The 26745-nt window shown below is 32.1% G+C and overlaps 1 protein-coding gene across 1 annotated transcript in view; it reads left to right on the top strand.

Moving 5' to 3' along the window:
- The first annotated feature begins 472 nt into the window (after window positions 1–472).
- Window positions 473–26745, top strand: part of LOC124359216 (G protein-coupled receptor kinase 2) — a 72545-nt gene continuing 46272 nt past the window's right edge. The window contains exons 1-4 of the mRNA XM_046811780.1: window positions 473–843; window positions 14436–14531; window positions 22999–23114; window positions 25126–25203. Of these exons, the coding sequence (XP_046667736.1) occupies window positions 792–843; window positions 14436–14531; window positions 22999–23114; window positions 25126–25203 (342 nt within the window). The 5' untranslated portion in view covers window positions 473–791. The remainder of the gene's footprint in view (window positions 844–14435; window positions 14532–22998; window positions 23115–25125; window positions 25204–26745) is intronic.

The following is a 26745-nucleotide window of genomic DNA, read 5'->3' as shown; positions in this document are numbered from 1 at the left end:
TTACTCTCGCTAAGGCCAAACACCATGACATTTTTAGCACGAAGGGTCCTCTCATTCATTTCCTCAATAGCCGAGTCCACATACGATTCCGCAGAGGGAGTGTGACTTTCCAGTTTACATAATCTGGAATTTGTTCGATCGATTATAACTACTGGGTTACTACGTCTCACAGATAGAATGTTTGAGAGTAAACCTCCATAATGAATGAATACTAATAGTTTTCAAATACTTGCATTATGTATAAGTCCTAAAAATTTCCTTCGTCACTTATTTAGTTTATATAACTGAAACATTCAATCGAGTCCTGATACATCCTTTTAGTATATATATATTTTTTAAGTGTTTAAATACTTTTATGATAGTATACCCATTTGGTCAGTTCATAAGGTGTAAGTTAGCCTCTTTGGGTCCATTGCAGACGTCACAGCCTCCGCAAGATTTAATTTATCTTGATCTAGAAGGCTCTGCTCAAGTTCAGCATCTCTTAGCGGACGACGTCTTGTCTCAGTCTGTGACATTTGTTGTTTTACTATACTTAATTAGTAGTCATCTTTTATATTAGTGTTTCGTATTTTAAAAACTATTGTTTTATATAGAACTAAAGTTAAGTTTTTGAATGTGAGTGACTGTAATGACCATTTCTTAGTATGAGTGGTGGTATTGCACAGAACTCCTGAAAACGCCATCTTCCCCGCTCCACCACACCCCGTCGTCTACATCGAAGTAAACATCTTTCATGGGAGAGGGTCGATATCGGCCCGGGGAACGGGAAATCGAGCAAACTGGAACTCATGGAATTAGAGAATATTGTTGCGAACACCGTCTATTTAAAAGCGAGAGAAGGTAAGCAAATAACTACTTGCAAAATTGTCTCTTTAAGTGAATATTATAAGAAATCAATATATTGACACAAAAATGCCTAATCTAGAATTGGGCTAGGTTGTGGCTCTCAATTTTCATTGCATTAATAAAAGTTCTACTCAAGAAACCTTAAACATAATTATTTAATTAGGGTTTAAATTTAAACTAAAACATCCTTACTAAGTAAATTTCAGGTGTTAAACCAAAGAATAATAGTACCCTGGTAATTTGAAAAATGTATTTTTTTTACATCATACCCTTGCTTTGCCCTGACTTTTCAATTGTTTGCTGGTCATTGTTTAGCTTGCTAATTTTGGTTTTACTTATTACAATAATATACACATGACATAGCTTGTATATTAGATTTAATTTTGTAAATCTAAGTTAAATGGTCAGTATTCATGGTAATATAGCTAGGCCTAGTTAATTATCAACTATCAGGTTTATGTAATGAAATAATGTAGGCCTTAGTCTATTTATTTCTAACGATTAGGCTAACCTATAAAATGTAAGCCCATTTTTAGCAAGCACTTAAAAACATATGGTTAACAACGTTAAGCGGACCCGGTTTTTTTATATCGAAGAATATAATCATCGATACCGAATATTCGCATCTCGAATCCTAGACTATAAATTGATACAAAAGTATCTATAGCCTAGCCCTAAATAACAATCATATGTTTTAAATTAAAATATGAGTATATAGGAAAACTCATAAATAAATAAGAAGTGGCATAAATAATAAACAAAATTGATCAAACGGGAAAACACATAAATAATTATGAGCCACAATTCATATGGTTTATGTCATAATTATTGAATTGTTTAATTATACACAAGTAATTATATATTATTAGATGTATCCTGAAACTTTTCATGTATGTAGTCAATGATAATGAGCAATACATATATTTTTCCTGATCAAATCCAAGGGAGCGTATTTTAGGAATTTCAAAAAATGTTTTTTGAATATTTTTGAAAATTTGTAAATGTATGTAACATAGTCATGTGATACATCTAATTGAAGAGAATGCTACAAATTTTAGCTCATTTTAAAATAATTGTAAAGTGACTGAAAACTGTATTTTTTTGGCTTTTTAAATGCCTGTAACTCAAAAACGAAAAGCCCAAAAAATTTGAAATTTTGGATTTTAACTATTTCTTGTGGGTAGAACACATAAACAAAAAATCATACAAATCTGAGAGGTCAAGGTTCAGACCATTGGTTGATTTGGTATGGAATGACCCAATAATTATTATTGTTATACATACACGTAATCGTATATGTAATTATAATACGCCTGCGTGTATTATTTGAAAGTGTTTACAGCTGTTGATATAGATTAAGTTAATTGTTCAAAATAATTAACCAGTATCGATTAGTTATATTGATGGTTATGATTAAGTAATATCGTTTGCCAATTTCGATATAAAAAACCGGGTCCGCTTATCGTACCCTACCCAATATTCGGATGAACAAAAAAAATACTGTTGACACATAGTAATGGTTAGGTGAAGAGAAGTCAAGTATCGGTAAGTATTGCTATTTCTGTTTGAATTGTTGGCTAAAGCTAATAATATAAGCTATATCCTTTTTTTCTTACTCTAAAACCAATTTCTTGTCCATAAAGCCAAACTTTTATTCATTAAATTGACATTTACATGACAGATATACTGTCTTGCAGGAAGGCATAATAGCCTCTGAGCCTTTTAAAAGTTAGTGAGAATACAAACACTGTTCAGTGTCATGTCCTCAAATAACCAAACGTAGCTGCAGTATAATAAGCGGATCACCGCCCCAATTGGATCATGATTATCGAATGATATCTAATCATCGATGGGTAGACTTTAATAAGAGGCCTACATTCATTATTTGGTTGTTTCAATCAAATGGTTCAATTGTTTTCATCCAAAGGAATAATTCAATATTACAATTCATTTAACTTAGAATATGATTTCAACTTATTAGTTACAGTAATTGTAATGTAAATAATAAACAGCAAGAAGTACCTAACATTTTAAGTCTTTGAAAATAGCAATAAATCTGAGAAATATATGTGAGATATTTCTTACAAGTGACGAGATTTGTTTTTAAAAGTGGTTTCAACATTGTGGGTTTGGATCCTGGTAACCCATGAGGAGAATTATTTGCTCCATTTCACAAGAATGGTTACTCGTTGTGGTAAATCTTAAGATTAGCGACTACCGCTCCGATCGCCGTAATTTTTTGCATTCTAACACGGTGAAATTACGTTAACCTGTGTTAGTATGCAAAAAATTACGGCGGTTGGAGCGGTAGTCGCTGATCTTAAGATTTACCCTCGTTGTTATCAAGCTGAGCAAGTTATAAATATTGTAAGGTTTCTTTGATATCTAAGACTAGGCCATAGTTAATTTTGTTGTTTTTTTTTTTGTAATGTCATTGTAAAATTTATGTCCTGAAATATAATGTACAAGAATCTTCTTGTTACGGTAATTTATTATAACTCTTATTTTATACGATATTTACATATCGAAGTTGGATAATATATCGAACCATTCGATCAAAACAACCGAATAACGAGTGTAGGCCGCTTATTAAAGTCTCCCCTCATCGATATTCATGACCATCCAACCATCCAAAAGTACTGAAAGCAAAATGTCTGACCAAATAACGTAATAGATATTTCAAGGAACAAATTAGTTTTCTGGTTTTAAATCTTACAAATTAATATATAACAATTAATATTTATTGTTTATAGTTTAACTTGTAAGTTAAAATATAATGTATAATTATCATAATTACAAATAAAACAATACATTTACATAGCCTATCCTTAACTATTTTCAAGGATAAACGTGACGCCTTGTGTAACAAAGAACACATGTACGTTATTGTTCTTGCCGACATTAGTCAAGAACCAAACCAACTTGATTTTACTTTGAAAGTATTTCCAAACAAGATTGATCTTTGAATAAATTTTGAACAATAAGATTGAATTAAATTTTATATTTTCAAAATTGTATTATTGAGAATCTATACTTTTATATGTGAAATGTATTTATTTCAAATGTATAAACTAACTAAACTGTATTTAAACTACTCTTGAGTCACGTAGTACTTACAATTATTTTACAGGGTAGACATAATGTGATAGCATTTAAAGAATTCTTGAATAGATCACCACCAATAATCATTACTTACTCTTACTTACTTACTCTCAGGGCCATTTATATCGGAGGTGATATTTAGCCGCACCAACAAAGCTCCTCCATCTTGAACAGTCCTCTGCATCTTCCTCTGAAGCGCCCATCTTCTCCATATCAGCCTTCACCTGGTTCCACCATCTCACTTTCGGTCTCCCACGGGGCCGTCTTCCTTCTGGGTTACCGTACATTACCCTCCTCAGTTTGCACTCCTCTTCTCAAAACATGGCCTGCCCAACGGAGTCTTCTGCACTTTATTTCTCCTATTACATCCGTACTATTGTAGAGCTCCCTGATTTCTCTATTATGTTTTCTTCTCCATACCCCTTGTTCATATGATGGCCCATAAATTTTACGTAAAATTTTATTCTCGAAAACTAGAAGCTTTTTCTCATCCTTCTTATTTAGCCTCCACGTTTCAGATCCATACAAAAGCACTGGACATATAATTGTTTTGTATATTCTAGTTTTTGAATATAATCATTACTTCTCGTTAATACATACATTCCATGCAAGATGATCAGAAATACAGTCACTTCTGAGACTAATTAGATTCTATAGTTTGGGAGTTTGCAGAAGTTACTGGATCTACAAAGTTGTACTCTGGTTAACAGTAAAATGGTCATAAACTTTTGTTTTTAGGCCAAAATAGGATTCTGGTTTTCATCTCCTCACTACATACTGGAAACTTTGGATTTACAGGAGCAAGCTCGTTGTCTTGCAACAATTTAAAACATTGCTTAAAGTTTAAAAATACATTTTGGCCCCACATCTGCATATTCATCGCCATTGTTGTTCTCATTGTCACTAACATACTCACTACATAAACGAAATAACAACTGAAATTGATGTTACTAGCCTATTCAGTACGTAATAAAATAAAATCAGCTGGAAATGGTAATTATGAATATCTATAGGTTACTGTTGTATTCGATAGTATTGATATTTATAATCGATAATCATGTTTCGGTTGTGGCAGTGGACGCTTTGGACTAGAGCCCAAAACATCACATTATTTTGATTCTTTTAACACCTAAAGCACTGTTTTCAACCCACCATTTTATTATCTTCCTCAATCTCCTCACTAACCTACATGTTAAGTTAAAACTTTGGAAGGAGTTTTTTGGCAACCCATTTTTATTTACATCAAGTATAGCACTATCATCTTTCTATTTATTACTTGAGTTTTCTGTATTGTTTTGTTAAAAATATGGTATTAGAATATCTATTTAAAATACTGTTAAACGATGTTAAAATATTGAAGATTGAATACTCATTAATATCGATGATTCGATAATCATAAACATCGTTGATTCGATTGAGATGGTGGCTACATATTATTTTGCAGCCTAAGCTAATTCAAACAAAGTAAAATCATTTGCATAGTGTGACTGATGACATCAGCAAGAACAATGACAGTGAACATGCACTTTTTGTGTCAAAATGTATTTTTAAATATTGAAATAGCTACATAATGATCAATTGCTCTTTTAAATCCAAAGTGTCCAGTTTGTAGTGAGGTAATAAAAACAGAAATAAAGGAGGAAATCGTATAGTTAAAACAAACATGACATTACAATAAATGCACTTTGAGAGGACAACATTTTTTTACACTAAAAATTTGGTTTGATGAATATAGTGTACTATATTATGTACTATTTTAGTTGGAACAAAACCAACTAAGAACTTTCAAATAAATTATAGTTTTGACCTATCAGTATATGCAGATATACCACTGCAAATTGACCGTCATTTTGTAAAGAGGTTTGTTTGGTATGGTTATAAAAAAATTACTAAGTATTATTATTTTCCTATGATCTTAAATAGGCCTACCTATAATCCTTTTACATAAAAATATAGCTTAACTATAATACAATCTTAAAAGTTTATAATCTAATTCAGTTTGACATTATAGTTACAAGCTAATGCAAACAAAGTAGTAATTCATTTACTATAATTGTAAGATCTATACTGAAATTTTTAATATCTGTAACGTAATTTGGATTGACATTTTGGTTTCAGTAATTTTAGATAATCACGAATACATAGATTTGATTGTTGTGGTGGCCACTTATTATACTGCAGCTTCCTCCTGAGTAACAAAAACAAACCATTTTAAAGAGGTTGAAATGGTTCTCTTCTTACAATTATCTTTCTATTTACCTGAGTTTTCAGCATCAGTCTAGAATAGATCTATTGAAGGCAATAAAACAAAGTTTATTATTATTTAAAGCTATTTAATTAAATATACTAAATTTAATTGTGCTTTTTTTATTTTAAATGAAAATCACTTTTAGAAGGAATATGATGATTACAGTTTGAAATTTGTTATAAAGTTTATACAGTTATTTGCTACAATTAATTAATCAAAATTGGTTGGTAATATTGATGGTTCTAATTTAAAAATATTGTTTGTTACTCAGTATTTTGGTATTAACCCGACCACATAGTGATATTAAATGCTGTGTAAGGTTTCCGGTAATCTGTTTACTTGAGTATTGTTGAGCACTCTTAGCAGGGTTTAAGCTGTGATCTCAGTTGTCGCATTTTGTGAAACAAGCTGAGAAAATGCAACACTGTTGAGAAAAGTTCTTGCAAAATTGCAATCAAAGCGAAAAAGAACTAACCGTGAAAGAAATTATATTGCATTTTAAAAATCATTTTACAGCATTAATAATATTATTTTCAATGGTACTATAAAATTATACATTTTGTCATCACATTTAATTTCATGTATATAAAATATCACACACCGTGAGGCGCAGCTGGTCGACAAACTGTCTGGTCGTAAGATCAAATGTATAGATACATGAGTTTGAACATTAACCACAAACTAACTAATAGAACTATAATTAGAGGAGTTACATTAAACTAATGCTTGTATGTTTCTGCATCTAGACGTATTAAGCAAATTATTTACAACCTAGTTTTGTGTCTGTAAGAATGAGAAATAGGTACCGGTTTTGACGCTTTACTACTAAACAGCAACTCAACAAGCTTTTGGGGAGTCTGTCATGAGCAGTACTTGAATAAAAGAGTGGTACAATCAATTCAAAAATGGTCAAATATTAGTGGAAAGTGAATTGCATTCAGGCGGGTCATCGACTAGCCGGAATGAGAATGTTATTGAACAAGTGCAAAATTTAGTCACCATCGTCTTATAGTCCAAGAACTAGCAGAGAAATTGGAGTCAACATTGGGTCAGTATGTTCGATTTTAACCGAGGATTTGATAATGAGAAGAGTGTCCACAAACTTTGTTCCAAAGTTGCTTCAAATCAAATCAAATCAAATATCCTTTATTTCCATCAGACATGTAACATGCATTGGATTGCGTCATAAATATTTAAAAAAAAAACACATGTACAGTTTTGTATCTATAAAATTATTATTAATCAATTATTAATATTTATATATTATAATTAATCAATTATTAAAACTAATTAATTTTACATCATACAGACTATTTATTTCCAATAAATTCACTGAGGGTGTAGAAACATTTTTCTATTAAAAAAGCCTTCAGTGTTCTCTTAAAGACCATTATATCATTTACATTCTTTAGGTCCACAGGAAGAGAATTATAAAAAATTACGGCATTATAAAAACAGTGATGTTTGAAAAAAGAGGTTGCATGGGGGGGAATATTTAATTTGTTGCTATTTCTGAGACAGTGTCCGGACTGCGGAATTAGTGACTCGAAAATGCCCTGGTTTTGCTTAAAAAAGACCAATGTGTGGTAAATATATATACTTGGAAAAGTAAGCAGATTGAAGTTCTTAAAGTGTGATTTGCAGGATTCTGATTGACGGATGCCAGCAATAGCTCTCACCGCTTTCTTCTGCAAAAGAAAGACATGGTTTGTTCTGCAATTTTCAAAACCCCAAATTTCAACAGCGTATGAAAGGTAGGGATAAACTAATGCAAAATATGAAGTTAGAAGCACATCGGTGCCCGTGAAAGATGAAAGTCTACGAAGAACAAAAATACCAGCACAGACTTTACGTGCGACATGATTTACATGAAAGGAGAAGCTAAGATTCCTATCGACAATTAGGCCTAAAAACTTGACCATTTGCTCAGAACAAACCTCTGTATCGCCAACCCAAACACTCAAAGAGTCATTGCGTCTTGATGAAATTGAAAAATCTAGCAATGTAGTTTTATCAGTATTCACGGCCAAACCATTACTCTGAAACCACTGGACTATTGAATTACACTGAACAAACGTATTTATCTCCATATTGAAACGACAAGACTCATCAATTACAAGTGATGTGTCGTCAGCAAACAAACACAACAAGCCCCTCGAAACACAACTGCTGAGGTCATTCACATACAAAATAAAGAGGAAGGGTCCAAGTATGGAGCCCTGTGGCACACCCGTCTTGACAATCTGCTCGTCAGAAAAGCATCTTTTCCTAGTATTTACGTCAACGTATGGAATTTCCACAACTTGTCTACGCTGACTCAAGAAAGATGACAGCCATTGATTTGCCAAGCCACGCACACCCACTCTGTCAAGCTTTTGCAAAAGAAGTTCATGCGAAACCATGTCAAATGCTTTTCTCAAATCAAAAAAGATACCAGTAGAAAACTGTCCTTCATCAAGAGCTTTAACAACTTTATCCAAGAGAGCAAACATTGCCTTCACAGTTGAGCCTCCCTTGACAAAGCCAAACTGTTTGTCAAACATAACTTTATTACTCTCCAGGAAAGCCGTTAACCTTATCAAAACTGCCTTCTCAAACACCTTAGAAAATGTCGATCCAATCGAAATAGGCCTGAAATTATCAAGTTCCTCAACCAGTCCCCTTTTATGTAACGGCTTCACTATAGACAACTTTAAAATGTCAGGAAACAGGCCATTTTCAAACGAAAAATTTATCAAATGAGCAAGTGGCCTAACAAAATACTCCGTACATGATTTAAGAAGCTTCGATGATATATTGTCGAAGCCAGAAGAAGCCTTTGCTTTTATAGATCTGATGATGTCAGATACTTCCACTTCAGAAACAGGTGAAAAGAAAAATGAAGACACCCCTGCACATGATTGTTGTTGAAGAAGAGACAACGATATGGAAGATGAACTTGCATTCGACACATTAATGAAGAAATCATTGAACAAGTTAGAAACGTCCTTCGGATCCCTAATAATGACTCCTTTACTATCCTTGATGGTTCGAGGGATATCTGCCAAAACTCTTGCCTTACCTCTATGCTCGTTCACTATGTCCCACACAGTCTTAACTTTATTTGAGGAAGTCTGCAGTAAATGTTTAACTTTAGATGACTTAGCTTCCCTCACACTAGCCCTATATTGCCTCTTCAAAGAAAGGTATTGTTTTCTTCTCTCATCAGAAGAACTCAGGTCTTTAGTTTTATAATACCAATGCGCAACCAAATCACGTAGCTCAATTTGCTCCTGGGTTAAAGACACTTTGGCATTTGGAGAACGCCCACGAATCCGAACCCTTTTCTCAGGAAAAGCCTGAATGAAATAAAACTCTATAGAGGACATAAACAAGCTCATCTTATCATCCATTGTTCTAGCTGCGTAAACATCATGCCATGTTTCCCCACCCAGAAGATGTCTAAAAATACGAACATTATCTTCTACAAATGATCGCTTAAGCATAAACTTAGGGCAATCAGGACTAGATAAATACCTGACATGTGAGATTTGTGCATGGTGATCGGACAGTGCAGCTTACAATAGAGCAAAAACAACTTCGCCTTGAAATTGCACAAGACATTCTGGGCAGTGCAAACAGTAACCCTGACTTTTAAGTGCATGGCAGTAGGCTGCCCCAAGGAAAAAAAAAACCTGACTTCCTGAAAACAGCGATCACTGGTGATGAATCCTAGATTTATGGATATGACCTGGAAACCAAGATCAATCATCGCAGTGGAAACGCACGACCAAGACCTAGAAATCATGGCAAGTAGGCAGCCAAGTCAAGGTCATGTTGACAGTCTTCTTTGACTTCAGTGGAGTGGTGCATCATGAGTACACACCACACGGCCAAACCATCACAAAAGAATACTATCTTGAGGTTCTGCGTGATGCTGTGTGGCGCAAACGACTGAATCTGTGGGCAAAAAAAAATTGGTAGCTCCCATCACGACAATGAAACTGCCCACTGTTCACATCTAATTCAGAGTTTTCTGGCTAATAACAACACACCTCTGCTTCACCTAGCTCCGTACTCCCCCGTCATGGCCTCCTGTGATTTCTGGCTATTTCCTAAGCTGAAAATGGCCCTGAAAGGAACTCGATTTCAAGAAAGAGAAGACATTTAACAGAATACGACGGCTGAGCTTTACAGCATTCAAAAAGATGCCTTCCAAAAAGATTTTGAACAGTGGCAGAAGCACTGGGAGAAGTGTGTACATCACCACGGAGACTACTTTGAAAGGGATTATAAGTTTGTAGCACTAGTTCAATAAATAGATTTTTAACTAACAAAAGTTTAATACTTTTTGAACAGCCCTCGTAATTATTAAAAAATTCTAAAATTACATACTCCAAGTATCCAACGAACGGCCATGCTTGTTGCTATGACAGCACTGTTGATGCGCCATAGCTAACACACATACAAATAAAAACCAATGTTGTACACTTCTAACCATCTTGTCTTGGCGTGGTGTCTTTATTTAGTACTGGAGATTTTTTGAAGTTATGTTATAGTCTGATTTTATTTTGAAATGACAGACATTCGTAAAAGGTTAAGCATAACCAATTTAAGCAATTTCTTAATCTCTATTGAAGGTACTAATCAAAAGAAATCCATTTCAATGAGGCTTAAACATTGGTGTTTACAAAACAAAGTACGCTACAAATTGAATGTTGTTGTAGGGCCTAATTAGTTGGTTTTTTTTAGAGATAAATTGATGTTAAAGGTGAAAAATGATATTTTTATGAAAGTGGTGTCAAAATGTTTGTACTGAAATGTACAACAACAAAAAATAAAACAACAGAATATTTATGTACTTGTGGCATGTAAAAATATAAAAAATATATAAGAATTCATTTTTTTACTTTTGATGTTTTTTTAGCAAATTAAATTTAAAAAAATGGTATTGTAGAGATTGTTTTCATTTGTTATAATGTTAAACATTTGAAAAATGGTTACTTTTTTTAGGAAGACAATAGTTACATAATAGTATTTGATATGGTGTACATAATCAAAAAAACCATTTTACAGTAGCCTTACCGATAGTTGACACCTCACTAAAACAAAGTCAGTGAACAACATATTATATACTCACATTTCTCTTGTTTCATATCTGCTGTAATATGTATGCTTCATACTTATTTTATTTTTTCTAAAAAGTATATACACTATATACAGATATAAAAGTCACACAATTTGTGTGTTCGTGTTTTGGAAACTACACGCTATGTCAACCTTCTCTAAATTGTATACACATTGTTCTCCGATTAACAAGTATTTTTTTTTGTTTCAAAAAAAAATTGTACATACAAAGTTGCAAGCATTTGGAAATAAACTCTCGAATCACCAGTCACTGGCTGATCATTGCCAGCTGTTGTTGCAACTCTTCTTTTGTGTTTTGTTTGTACTGTAACTAATATATTTTTTTATAAAATACTACACGAATTACGTATTGTATTTATACTGTGAAATAAAATTGTTTTTAAACAATATTAGGTGTAACAGATTAATTTTACAATTAACAATCGTGTTTTACTGCAAATCATACTGTGTTTATAATGTTTACATTTTATAATTTAATATGTTTTTGATAAATATTTAAAACATAATTTTAGCCTTTTATTTACATTAATTCTTCTTCATGTGCTATGTCCGTGTTATCTATGTTTTGGCTACCCGAATATAGGCCGATCCACAGTACTTCGGTTGAACACAGTCCTAGTGTAAATCTAATGGAAGTAGAAACTCTGAAATTTATAGTTCCATAATAACAGATACATAGTACACTGGCATTGTTTAGTCTATACTAATATGTAATAAATTGGTAATTTTGCACACCAAACACTGAACATTTGGCAAAATTTTCCATGAAATAATATTTATGAGTTATGTATAATGTATTATTTATGAGTATATAATTAATTGGTGGTTTCATAAACTAACCCATATGAAAATTTGGTAAAGTTTTCTATGAAATCATATTGATGAGTATGTATTATGTATTATTTATTAATAATATGTAATTAATTGATAATTTCATACTAGAAGTGCTATGAAAGTTTGATAAAATGTTCCATGAAATCATTTTTATGAGTTTTGTTATTGCATCAGTCAAAAGGTTAACTCATAGAGAAATTTTAAGTATAGGTGCCAACGTCTGAGAGGTCTAAGACGTAAGACTATGGATTTGAGCTAGAAATAGTGCAGGTTGAAATCCTGTCTGTAACCGTAGCACTTTTATCAATACAATTGACTTTGTAATTTGTTGACTTTTAAATTTCATTCAATAAGATCCTTGCAAAAGGTTACTGGCTCATGAAGAAGGCCAGAATAAGGTTTAAAAGGGGACCGTGCCCTTTTCCTAAAGAAAATAAAAATTAAGAAAAATTGTTCTAGTATTTATTGTATTACATTCTACTTCTTAAGAAATATATACATACAATCATCACTTTTGAATCATTTTAGACAAAGTTTTATTTAGAAGCGTCTGATTCTATGTATTATAGGGTAAAGAAAATACTTATAATAATAAATCTTTATTGTCACAAACGTTTCATAATAATATAGCACAGCTATAAAACAGAAGACATGTCAGATATAACCTACACTACTCTTGTTTGAATCCTTGTTGAAGTCCAAACAACCAAACACACAATACAATAAAACACACAAAACATCAATAAAATACACAATAAAATAAACACAAGGGTATTAATTAACTTATCATAGGAAATCAATATACCAACTTGTAGACCTACTTAAAAACATAAAAATTACCATTAACAAACAGTAATGCAGTGCCAAAATTAAAAAAAAAAAACATAATTTAAAAACTCATTTACATTATAATATATTTATTTTAAGTAACAACTCCTTAATGTTATCTCAGAATGCACCTGAATACATTAATTCCTTAAACCTTAAAGTCAATTTATTGAAAAATGAATGACACATGTATGATGGTGTCTTTTCCACCACTTTCAGATATGTCTGGGGTATTGAAAATTAGTTTTATACCTAGTATTATGATTGTGTCTATGGTTTTCATTAAAAAGGTTGTCGTAATTAAACTGCACTGCTATTAACGTTTTGAAAATTATTAGGCTTGGTACAGTTAACATTTTATGTTCAATTTTAACCAATTTCAACAAACTTATAATCACATTTCCAAGTTCAAATAAGTTGTATTTAATCCAAAGATAAGGGTTAACCTTTTCCACTAAATTTCCTGAACCCTGTTGTTCCCTTATACTATATTACTCATTCATTTTTAGAAAAAAATGAAGTAAATAATAAACTATACTATGCTACCATTTTGGAGAATTGAGCTTTAAGTATAGAATTGCTATAAAGTTATTGAACTACTACCTCTGTTTTTTTATAGATTCTGGTTAGACATTATATTGATAATAAATTAATAAAATGGAGGAAAATAAAGTAAAATAATAAATTTATACTTTTATTGTGCTTTAACAGAAATATCCAAAAAACATTTTTAAATTCACATATATGAATTTTATGAAAGTGTATGTGTTTATACAAGTTTTTAAAAATTTATTTTTGATATAGCACAGATATTCTTAATTGTAAACAAACTTGGAAATCAAGTTTTACTTTTGTGTAGAAATTTTATAAAAGAGTATGAAAAGTAATGTTAAAGGATAATATATTGATAATAATTGCAAATGAACTCAAATTATCAAAAAGAAGTTAAACACAACACTAATCACCTGTCATTCATGATTCATAAAAATAATAGACTACATCAGTTGTATTAGCTGCTCATAGTGTTATAATAAAAATTTCTTATGACAATGTAATTTCACAGTCAGAAGATATAATTGTCTCTTTTAAATGTCAAGACTAAAACAGCTGTCATGAAGCTTTATGACAAGTTAGAGTATAACTGCATAATAAAGGCGTATTGACATTGAATAGCCAATGGCACAGAATGTCATTGGAGTGGTGACATCCGAGTGGAAAATATTAAGAAAACACAGTAGAAACATCTATGTATTAAAAATAAATGATATTAGAAAAGAAAAAGGAAAGCATATTAGCGATGTCTATTTTCTTTATATTAGTGTAATTAATCGAAAATAAAACTGCATTACGGTATTGTGGATGGAGAGTGACGGAAATGAAATATTTGTTCTGTATATTTATAAATAGCCTAATGCATTTCTATTGAGATGTTTAATTTTTATTTCAGGTGGAGCAGATAGTAACAAAGGGAAGAGCAAAAAATGGAAAAAAATCTTGCAGTTTCCCCACATATCACAATGCTTAGACTTAAAAAATAAGATTGGTAAGTTGAGTTTTGATAACATATCCCAAGTTATTATATGTGAGTTGAATTATGACCAGACTAGATTTGTCTTAAGGTATATTCTTTTGTAGCAATTCTTACATATAGCTTGTCTTAATGAAACCTGTACATTTGGACGTGCATTTTCTTTTGGATAAAAAAATTATCTGTCATTGTGATGGTAGCCCACACTTTTCTTTAACACATTAGACCTTGAAATGAGCATCTTCGATTATCCTTACTTGTCAACCAGATATCTCCTAGCATCACCATGTTCATATCTCATCTTGTTTTGTTGCTCTAGACATGGAGGTTCATAAATTCAACCAATAACTTCCCACACACTTGTTTTAGTGTTCAGCATTAAAGAAAATTGATTCCTTAATTGCATTGAATCTTGCATTGATTTTTTCCCATCTTGGCATATTTAGTTTAAATTAATGTCATGTTTAATTCCCAAAATATTAAATTTAAAATGGAAAAATCCCTAGACCAATAATGTTAACCCTTAACCCATTGGCCTTGTATCACGGAACGGTTCCATGACAGCTAGTCTGGGCTCAAAATTTATATCACGGAACTGTTCTGTTACAAGTACAGCGCCATCTAAATAATTTTGTTTTAACTCCTTTTTCAACCAAATGTTAGTATAAATTAGACTAATATTGTTGTAACACATAAGAAAAACTGCAGTACTACAATTAATTGAAATTTAAATGAATAATACATAACTATAAGAATATTAGTGTACTACAAGAGAAAAAAAATCAATATTATTCTTGGAATTTTCAGTATTTAGAAAAAACATTTATTCTGACAAACTATGCATATATATATACAGGGTGATTCATGATGTTCTCCCCCCACTTCTACAGCACATTGTACTAGTAAAAATAATGAAAAAATATATATAAACATAGGTCCGAAAACGCTTCGTTAGCGAGTTACAGCTAGCGAAAGATTTCGCCTGAATTCCTGGGTAAAGAGTAAAATAAAGCCATACTGAACTTTTGGAAAGGCTAATTAAGTAAGAAATATCGTGGATTCTTATGTATTTTTACCTGATAAAGCTAATAAAATAGGTTTCATAACTGTACCTGTAGTAGTTTTTGAGGGATTCAGGGTTAAATGCAAAAAATTGGGGCACGAAACAATGTTTTTTTAAGTTTGATTTGATGTACAATAACTTTGTTAAATTGGTAATAAATACATAAAATCAACAAACATTAATTGTAGAGAATTTAATTCCGAGAAAATTGATATAATCAAAGTCTAAAATAAAACAGAAATAAGTACCAAAAAATCGATTTTATTCAGTATAATACATTACTAGCTGAAAAGAAATACCGTACGGTATTTAGTTAAAATAAAACAAAAACAAAATGTTTGTTCCTTAATGATGAGATAAATTGAGAAAACAAGATTAACTGTTAAATAAATTTGTTTGTAAATAAAAATATCATGTTTTATTACGTTGTATTTTTTTTTTTTTTAATAAAAATTTACATCAAATGTTCGAAAATAATACACAAACGTGCTGCAAAATGTATTGATAATGATGGCCTCATTTTCGAACATCTATTATAAAAAGGTGCGTACGGTTGGCCCAACCTGATTAATTTTGCTTAAAACTAGTAATGTATTATACTGAATAAAATCGATTTTTTAACACTGTATAAGCCAAAGTTAAACTTATTTTTTTTAATTTTTTGGAAGAAACAAATTTTTTTTTATCTGTAAAAGTTTTTAACATGTAGACACCCCATATATGGTTATATTCGCATGTCACATCCCACATCATAAGATGAAAATTCAAAGAAATATCTGGTATTTTATTGATATTTTCATGCAATACAATCCGTGTTTCCCAATCATAATCAATACATTTACGCATTTTACTCATTCAAAGCATTTTCATGATTATAATGTACATATTAAACTAAAATAAGACAATATGGATACACCATGTGCCGCCTTTATCATGATTCCAATGGTAGAGACATATCCATATGCTGCGCTTTTAAGATTTCAAATTAAGAGGAAACAAAGGTGAAGTTCAGCTGACAAGATCATTAGTTATAATCATAACACAGTAACATTATACATTATAGATATTTCTTATTACCATAGACTTTTATGAAATTTGGTATGAAGGTACTCCTTATATAGATGAGGAAAATTGCCAATTTCCCCCCAATTATTTCAATCGACTTCAAAGTTACAGCTATGTAAAGTTTTTCAAAATCCACCAAAAACCTAATCTACATATTTTGAAATCACGAAAGCTTTAATCAAAGTAGAGAGATGGAAATGGTGTCACTTTACTCGGTTTTTCATTCTCCTTCTCTTAATGTACTTTGTCATAAGAACTTTTTTGAAAAGTTTAATTCAAAATTTAGATATTTTCCAAAAAGTGCAATAGAAAACCGGTATGGAATATCCTGGATACATAGTAAACTAACATTGATTATTGATAAAATGTGCAGTTGTATTTTTCACTTAATTTACAAGTGAAATTTTCATCTTATTCTATTTGGTAAGAAGGCTGAAACAAAGATTGTAATGTAAAATGCTAACTATGTTGATTTGCAACAAAAGTATCTATCATTAAAAACATGAAAAAAGTATTGCACCTAAGTTGAATTATAAAATACAAATTTGCGTATTCTTTAATTGTCGTGAAGAATTTGGTAATGCATTTTGTAATTTTACATCCTATGGATTTTACAGTTTAATGTCTGCATCTTGTAAATAGTTGTTTAATGTATTTTGAGAAAGACAAGAAAACTTAGTTGTTTCCCTAACAAGCTCCCGCTTAGAATAATACAAGTTGATAGTTATTGCTTTTAAAGCAAATCAAACAGACTTGAGAAACCATTTCCTAATACATTAAAATGATGATATGTTAGTACATATATTCAATTTGTGCAAGATTTGGGTTAATCCTGTTTAACAATTTAAAATATTATTTTTTATCAGATGCCTGCATTATTTTCTTTAACTAATTGAAAGTAATCATTTTGTTTCATTAATTGTACTATTTTATTAACATTTATGTCTTTTGTTATAAATAAATTACTGTAATTGATTACTTTTACCTAAGTAATATTGCTTTAGTACAGTAAAACATTTTACTTTCAAGTGTTGAAATATTTGTAAACAGTTTTATCTAGTACAACATATAACAAAGCTTATTTTCAAATAAGTAGTGAAATATTTTTGAATTAAGTATAACTATTGCCTTATTTGAGATGTTATAAGAATTAAAGCAATGTTAATTATATCTATTTATATTTTGTATACTATTTATGAAAAATACAGTACCAAAGCAAAATACATTGGAAAAGTGACCATTCAGAAATGTACTGCACGGAACAGTTTATACTGAAGTTTGAGGTTTGTTGAGTACTAGGAAGCTTTGCCCTGCTGGAATGTAGAGCCTGGCTCAATTAATGCTCAATTGACACAGATTTACAACATGGGTATATTGCTTGCCCTCACAGCACGTCCTTGGATTTTGCATTGTTTATTCAAATAAAGTTCTCAAGGGTGCAAGCTGTCCTTCTTTTGCAATAGAAAATTCGTAATTTTATTAAAATATGTACTGTTTTTATTTGCCTTTACTTAAATGTAGATTAATATTAATGAATGTTTACTAAATAGAGAAATGTTAATAATTTTGATAAAAAATATTAACAGGTTATAATTTTAAATTAAACATTTTATAAGTGGATTCTTATATTAGTAAGGTTGGATAGTTGACTTTAATAAAAAAATTCTTCTCTGTATGTGTTTTCTCGTTAACATATTCAGGTCATTTGGATAACTTAAATACAGTTTTACTCTTTAATTGTTAGATCTAGCATTTTCAAAATCCTGAACAAATACTGTATGACACTGGATACTCAAGCAGGATTGTCCTTCAATATGTTGCACAAAAGTCTAGGAAAATCATCCACAAGTTAACAGTTTCTTATCCTTTAGGACTCTTCTTCCTTTCTCATATTTTTTACTGTACATTCTTCCAGAGCAAAAAGATAATACTTTTACTTTTGAAGTGTAAATGTAGATTAGTCTAATTAGTACTTATGCATATAAAATATATCTAGTCAAAGACTATATAGCAGAACAAGACATGGTTCTAAGCAAATATGGTTTTGAATGTGTCAAGCTAAAATAAATATGACCCATGATATTCATCATTGCTTTTTTGTACTATTTCACTACCCTCCCATTTAGTCCTCCAATAAAATTAGCTCTAACAGTCTGTTCTTTTCTTTGCAAGAATTACTCCATCCATTTTATAAAAAAAGATTAGATAGATTTAACGTTAGTTCACCTCCTGAACATATTACATTGATTGTTCATGAAAGTGCCTATTCACTGTTGTTCAATATCAGCTGTATCATGACGATTTGAAGTTATTTTGTATTGGTAGTGGTTGTGTTTTAGGAAGTGGTATCAAACAGTTCCCGGACTAAGTCTGTTAATTTTTGTTTTTTTTTTTTACCTGGGCTATTATTGGCTGTTATCCCCTTTGAAATAAGCCCCATTTGAGTTGATACAATGAACCCAGTTTTTTCCACAGCTGAAAAGTGTCAAAAAAGAGCTTTTTTGCAAAGCTGTTGAGAACTTCCTGCGTTTTTCTTGTAAGTCTTCAACACTGTTAAAACGATGATCTTACATATTTTCATTTTTGGGAAGAGAGAAAAGTCACAAGTAACAAAATCTCTTTCGGCTTAGTTTGGTCTGTGAACACGCCAACACGAGTGAGTACTACATCGAGTACAGCCATCGACAATGTCATTACAAACGTATTAGACGTTTCGGTTTCCGTTCTGGATGCCACTAGCTATCTCTGACCACTTCGCACAGGAGGCCGTGATCGGGAATCTCAGTCCGAAGATGGAACCTCTTTCGGTAAATCTAAGAAGAGATCTTAAAATTCAAAATATCCAAATTCTTAACAGATTTCTCCAAGGAGAATCCTGGATTTTATAGATAGTTTTGATCATGCGGAGGAAGCGTTTTCTGCGTTTAAAGACTGTTTGAACTTTTATTTGAACATCACTTGCCCCTATAAGTCATTTAAAGAGTGATCAGACAAAAAACACAACACTTGGATTAATCAAAACATTCTCAATTTAAGAAAAACATTAAAATTTTATCATTCAATTTACATAGAATCGACAAATGAAGAATTCAAAAATTTCTTTCGAGCATACAAGCTAAATTACAGCAAAGAAATAAAAGCTGCTAAGGTTTGGGATATTGAAAATAGACTAATGAATACTGAACATTTTTCTAAAAGTGCGTGGAATATAATTAAAAATACAACTCAAACACAAGTCCTAAAACATTTCAAACCTAAGCTTAAAATACACTATAAAATAACAAAAAATCCGCTTGAAGTGGCAAGTTAGTTTAATAACTTTTTCTTCACGGTTGCTGAGCCGGACCCATGTTTTAATGGGAACAGCACCCGAGAGGACTCATTGACGGGACTGGTCTCGTCCATGGTCCTGTCTCCTGTGAGTGAGGCGGAGTTGGTCCGTGTAGTACAGGAGCTGAAGCCGAAAAAGACAGGTGACATCAACGGGATGTCTGTGTGGTTAATTAACACATTCACTGCGGATGACAAAATTACCGGTGACAGAAAATGCGGGAATTTTGTTTTGTTTTTTACTTACCCAAAACAGAGTCAGGATAGCCGAAAGGGTTGTACAAGGTATCCCGGAAGCTTCGTTGGCCGGAACGGGTGATGTCATGTCCGTGCTGAGTCTGCTCGTCATCCACACCGGGTGCCGGTCCCTGTGTTGTATGTGCTCGCAGCGCACTAGGTTTCGGCACAAACACTCATGAATTACACGTATAAAGTACATGAATGACACGTAGATAGTACATCAATTACACGTATTGGGGTGGGGTGGCCCACTGGTGGGGGATGCCGCCTTCACCGTCCCTAGAACTGTTCGAACTCGACTCATTGTCTTCATCAGATGAAAAATTATCGTCAATAACATTATCGTCTTCCTCCATTATGAGTACATACACAATCAACAGACAATATAATCCACTCACACAATATCGCAAAGCATACACAACAAAAACGAAAATGGCGACCGGCGACGAATCGCACTAACTGACTCAGCTAAACAGGCACACCTCACTATGAGTGTTACAGCCTTCTCGGGCAAGTGCTCAGCTCACACTGAAGCAATATGAAAGCAGCTGCTGTATGCCGAGCTCGCTCGTCCACCGTCCAGCACGCCATTTTCGCATGACGAGCATGCTCGTCACCCGCAGTGAATGTGTTAAGCGCTGCTTTAAGCACATTTCAGTACCACTCACAAAATTGATTAACCTGTCGTTCGTCCAAGGCGTCTTCCCATCCACTTTGAAGACAGCAAAAGTCATTCCAATTTTTACAAAAAGGACGATCCTTATATCGCAAGTAACTATCGTCCTATATGACAAAACGGCATTTAATAAAATTTCTTGACAGCTTCCATAGCTAATACCGACACTACTACATAAGTAATTTATTGTCTGATGATGGTCTTCATAAATGAGGTGCTGAATTTTTCCAACAATTTCATCTGTTTTGATCGTGGAAGGTCGTCTTTAACGATGCCTTGAAACGAACGTACCACTCTAAAACCTGTGTTATTCTCAATGAATGTTCTTTAAAAGCTTCTTGAAGCATTGTAAAAGTTTCCGTTGCTGAGTTTAAAGCAATACTTAATGCAAGCCTATTGCTCGAATTTATCAGCCATCATAAAAATTGCTACTTAATGATCTTGCAGTCAACTATTGAATTATTTCAAGCCATTTGAGAATTCTGCAGACAAAGCAAGAAGAGCATGTTCATATTGTGTTTTGTTCAAGTTGTTTTATTTTGCTTGAAATTTAATTTAATCCTTTTTTAACTGATTTCAGCTATGGTGGAGTGAGTAAACAAAGAGGAAAACTTGTTTGCCAGACTTTTGCTAGTTATTTTTCCTAAGAGAAATTGAATTTTCTTTGGAAAAGTGTTTGGAATTGTGATATGTTATCTCAAACTTGTAAGTTCTACAAATGAGAACTTTGGGCAGTAACATGAATTATTGAAAGAAAAATGTTTCTTTGTTGTCAGAGAGTAATAATTTCAAAAAACAAAAATGTTAATAAATTTATTAAGAATATTTTAACGGAGAAATTGTAATAAATCTGACCAATGTCAGCCAAAAGGTTAAGTCTTTACTAACTCCTGTTTTTTTATACATATTTTGTTCAAAAAAGTATTAGCATTATGAGTTGCTGTGCACACTAAAACAACCGTGAAGCGTTATAATGTGTACCTAACTAATAAATAAAATTAAGTATGGAGTGAAATTTGCTGAATATATTGTTACTCTACAACATGATACTTTAGACCAAACCTGATATCTTAAATAAAATTTGTAGTAATTTTTATTTATTTACATGAGGTTTGTACATTTACAATACACACATATTTTTCGGTCATTGCATTGTAATAAAAACAATTATACAAAATTGTACAAAAATTAAATTTTGTTTGATTTTTTCCCAATATTTTTTATTTTTACTGTACACATTTATTAAAACCTGTAATAATACCAGAAATACTGCTATTTTCCATGCTGCTGGTAAGTAATGGGGGTTTTCTTGATGGCATCCTCAGAAATGTTGTGCATCCTTGGTGATAAACCATGCTAAACCTTAGTCAAATCCCATGAAGGGACATCTACTATAATCAAACTCTTATCTTGCCTATTTAAAATAAAGTTTCATCCAAAATTCAAGCCTATAACTCAATTTCATCTCTTTAGCAATATGCTTTTGTTAAGGCTCAAGGATGGATGTGCTCCATCATTGAACTTAATTTTGCCTAAGTAGAAATAGAGCTTCATAAAAAATTTCAAGTCTATAACACACAAATGCATTTCGCACATTTTGTTTTCAAGATATCTATTGAGAGACAGACAAGACAGAGGGAGAATTCTTTTAGCACACTGAGTAGAAGAAAAATATTCAAATTGCCAACTTTTTCTAAGCTTGGATATCATGTGGGAAGTTAAGTTTTGCTAACACTCATCTAAATTCCATGAAGTGACATTCATCATCATCAAACTCGATGTTGTCCATATAGAAATGAAGCATCTTGCAAAATTTCAAGTATATACCTAAATTATTTTTGGAGTTACTGAGTGGACAGACAGACAGAAGTGAAATGTTTTCAGCCCATCCCTTTGCTAACATTCAGCCAACTAAAAGTTTAATCCATGATTGATGAAGTATTGGGGATTACCATACTGCTTTTTTGCATTTATTAACAACACAGTGAATAATTAATAAAATTAATAAAACACCACACACATCTAAAGCAATCAGAAAATATGCTTCCATAAATATTAAAATGGTTACTCGTTTCACTAACAGATAAAACTTAATGAACATGTTTCAGATCTAAGATACAGTTATGTGGTGGACCAACAACCTATTGGGCGGTTGCTGTTTCGTCAGTTCTGTCAAGAAGCAAGCCCTGAATATCATAGATATAATGTCTTCTTGGACTCCATCGTAAGTATCAGAGACAGACAAGGCAGTGGTATGATGCTTTGTATGCAATGTCTCTGTGACCCTGAACTTAACTGTTGCTCAGAAGGTTAAGTGCTCACTAGGATTGGATGTTAAACACCTCATTACTAGGAAGGGGGAGGCATGCTACTCAGCGAAATGATTGCTCTCTTGTAATTTAAATCTTTTTCAAATATACAATATGCTTTTGCATATAAATAAAATAAAAAGATGTTGCATAATAGTTTTTTGTGTTAGCAGCATTACTAATTTTGATTAAAAAACTATTAATTTATAATAAAATAGAGTCAACATATTTGTCAAATTATTTTGGATGGATTGATCATTAACTTGCACTGGAAAGAAAAATGTGTGCTACAACTCAGTTTCTAATTTGTTATTTTACCTTTTAGAGTATTTAAAGAAAAAAATGTGATTTGAAATACATTGAAAAAATAAGTAATGGGTTTCATAGAAATCTGCTCATTGATATCACCCTCATGTCAGGATGTCTGGAAAATTGTTTCTTTTATTTGCCCACCAAACATAAACCTCAGGCTCCATAACCAACTGCTGATGAATATTTACAGGGTAAATTATGAAAATAATGCACATCTTCTAAATAAATATATTTATTCATTCGATTGTTACAAATAGTTAAAATTGTTCAAAATAGACTCTTGCTGCATCAATACGCTTGCAGATACAATTCTGCCACGCCTGAAAAGCAACCGAGAATTCCTTGATTGCCTCTCAAGAACCTTGTAACGTGAGCTTGGTGGATGTTCTCCACCAAAGGGTCCAATATGTAAAGAGGCTGGGGCACCACAAGGGTCTTGTTCTAGGTCAGGTAGTTAGTAATGATGAAGGCCTTGTGTCTGGGGTATTGCAGTGGCGGAGTTTGAAGATGTCTTTGATTTCAAGCCTGACGCGTGCAACCCAGTGTTTGTCTCTTGAGCACCTTGAAATAAAAAGGCTGCGTTGAAATTTTGTCCTTGAGGTACAAACTCAAAATGAACGATTCCTCGGATGTAAAAGAAGACAATCAGCATGGTTTTGGTACGAGACTTGCTTATGCACGCTTTTAGGTTTGGGACAAGATTGTGTCCCACTTTCTACATTGAGATCTTAAAATGCATTCCTCCTCTATGGTCTCTTTAAGCATTTGATAAGTTTCCGTTGCATTCTTTCCAAGCCACACACAAAACTTGATTGCGTACCACTATCCCAGCATGTGCTCCACCACGCCATGAAACAATAAAAAAAGGCTTACATGTGAAAGAAAGTGATCGAACTTGTTTGGACACTACAGGATTTACTATATAGCAATTGCTGTAGAACTTCAATTTTCTTAAATATTTTATTTTATGCTCTATACGAGATATAGTCTAGATCACAGCAGAGACCAATGATAGAAGTAAAATGCTGATCCATTTGGGAGAAGTGTGCTGAATTGTTAGATAAGTTGTCATAGTGTTACGCTGCACTGAGCCCTCTACTCATCATTTCCTTATCCTTTGACCTCACCCTTCCCCCGCACCGCATTGCTCCTGCCCAACTAAACACCACTCCACAGCTTGTTTAGAGAATAGATCCATTATAGTGAACTGTAGTCACACTGTTCTCGCTGGCTTCAAAATTTTAACATATAACTATTTTTATTAATGGTTCTGATTACAGGGACCTAGGCTGAAGTTGACCTCCATATTGAAAAATAATAAGATTTGGAACAAACTATTAATTATTGTTTTTGACAAAACAAAAAATGTTTTAATCTATTGCACTGTAATGTTATAAAATATGTCCGACCGTTTTGATGACCATTTTTGATGACCTTGTATAAAATTGCCTGCTAGTATAATGATGACATTGACACTGATATTACATAATTTCCAGTTGTAGGATTATTAATTAACATGGCATTATTGAAGATTGTGCAATTTGACCACAGACTGTTGCAACTAGTGAAGGCTTGATTGGATGATGTTAATACTGATTAATTGTTATATTACAGGAGCACTATGAAGTGGAGTCAGATGAAAACAGGGAGGAGTTGGCACAGACTGTGTACGACCGGTACCTCAAGAGAGACGTGAGTGTTCTTTCTGTCATAACACGTAACATAATGACCCATCTTTATGCCAAGTAAACAGTGAGAAGAGATCAATTTGTTATTTCACCTAAAGTTTTCTATACAGAGGTTTTACTGTAGTTTGTAAAATACAAGAAGTCATGTTTTGACTTTGGTCCCTAGAAATCCCTTTTTATACATTTTGATTACCAAGTTCCTTAATAATAAGGAATATAATCACAAATTTATTTAATTTTAATAGTACATTTGCACGCCAATTTTTATAGAAAATTTAACAAATTTCACTATCATGTAATTAATTTATAATTGTTCTTTTTATTAAACTTGGTTTTGAGTTACCATTTTTTTGTTATTTGTATAAGTATGACTCTGTTTCCTTTAGTAACTAAACAAGATGCACCAAGCACATACATTTTGTAAAATGTTACGTTTGATCAACCCTGTATTATTTTTCTACAAGTAGCATTTTTAATCACCAAATTTAAAATTCTCAAAAATTAATATTTAAAATATCTTATTGTTTTATTTTTTATAAAAGCCCTTTCTACAACAAGACTGTTCAAGTTAGACCCATGAAAATTTTAATATGCAACATTCTTTATTACTTTCACGAATATTACTAAAGTAACATTTCAAAATTTACATAATATAACTCCATATTATTATTTCATCTTTATTTTAAAAATTAAACCATACAAAACAGAATTAACCATTCATGAGTAAATGCATTTGTTACAAAATAGTATTGATTTTGAAGAATCTCGTTTCCAAATTCACATGAAAATAGTAATGATGTTCCTGAACGTCATCCAACTATGACGCTGGTCTAGTGGTTACCTCTCTATGTACTCTGTGGAAGAAAGCAGCCAGCTGTTCTGTATCTATAACGTCTTGGTGCTGTTTTCTGCTGTCAGGTGCGTCGAAGCCACAGTGCATGCCTCGAGCCTTTTCCCACAACAGTTTCCCACCTAAATCACTCAAATCCCAACAAAAAAAGGGTGTTAAATACATTATCCTTATCACATTCTGGTACTGTACTGTGAACATGATATTCTTAGTCTCTCCGATTTGTATAAAAGATCTAAAAGTACTGAACTAATTGATACATCGATTTATTCGCTATTGTATGTTACCATTACTTTCATCGAAAAACATAGTTACTTTATAAAGTGGCTTTTTCCCTGCGATGTTTGACTGTCGCTTGCAGCAACGGTCACCAGTTGTTGAGAGTGATAGACTGTCACTGCAGCAATTGTCACCAGTACCTCAGCTAATGAACAAAATGCTTTATTTAAAAACTTAGTTACATAAAAAATATTTTTGCAGAAAAAACAACACTCTTTTAAAGTGAAACATTTTAAACTGTGTGTTTAGCGTTTTTAAAACATAGTCCATAACTTGTTTACACAGGAAAAAATAACTAACCATATATTTAAAAATTAGAACACTTAAAACAAACAATTAAAATTAAACACTCATCAGTGTTTTTTCTTTAATTTTTCCTCACAAAAGCTTAGCTATTGTAACTATGTTTATTTTATG

This window comes from Homalodisca vitripennis, chromosome 4, assembly GCF_021130785.1.
Source record: "Homalodisca vitripennis isolate AUS2020 chromosome 4, UT_GWSS_2.1, whole genome shotgun sequence".
NCBI lineage: Eukaryota > Metazoa > Arthropoda > Insecta > Hemiptera > Cicadellidae > Homalodisca > Homalodisca vitripennis.
Note: the sequence above shows the minus strand (reverse complement) of the source record. Positions and strands in the feature narration are given on the sequence as shown.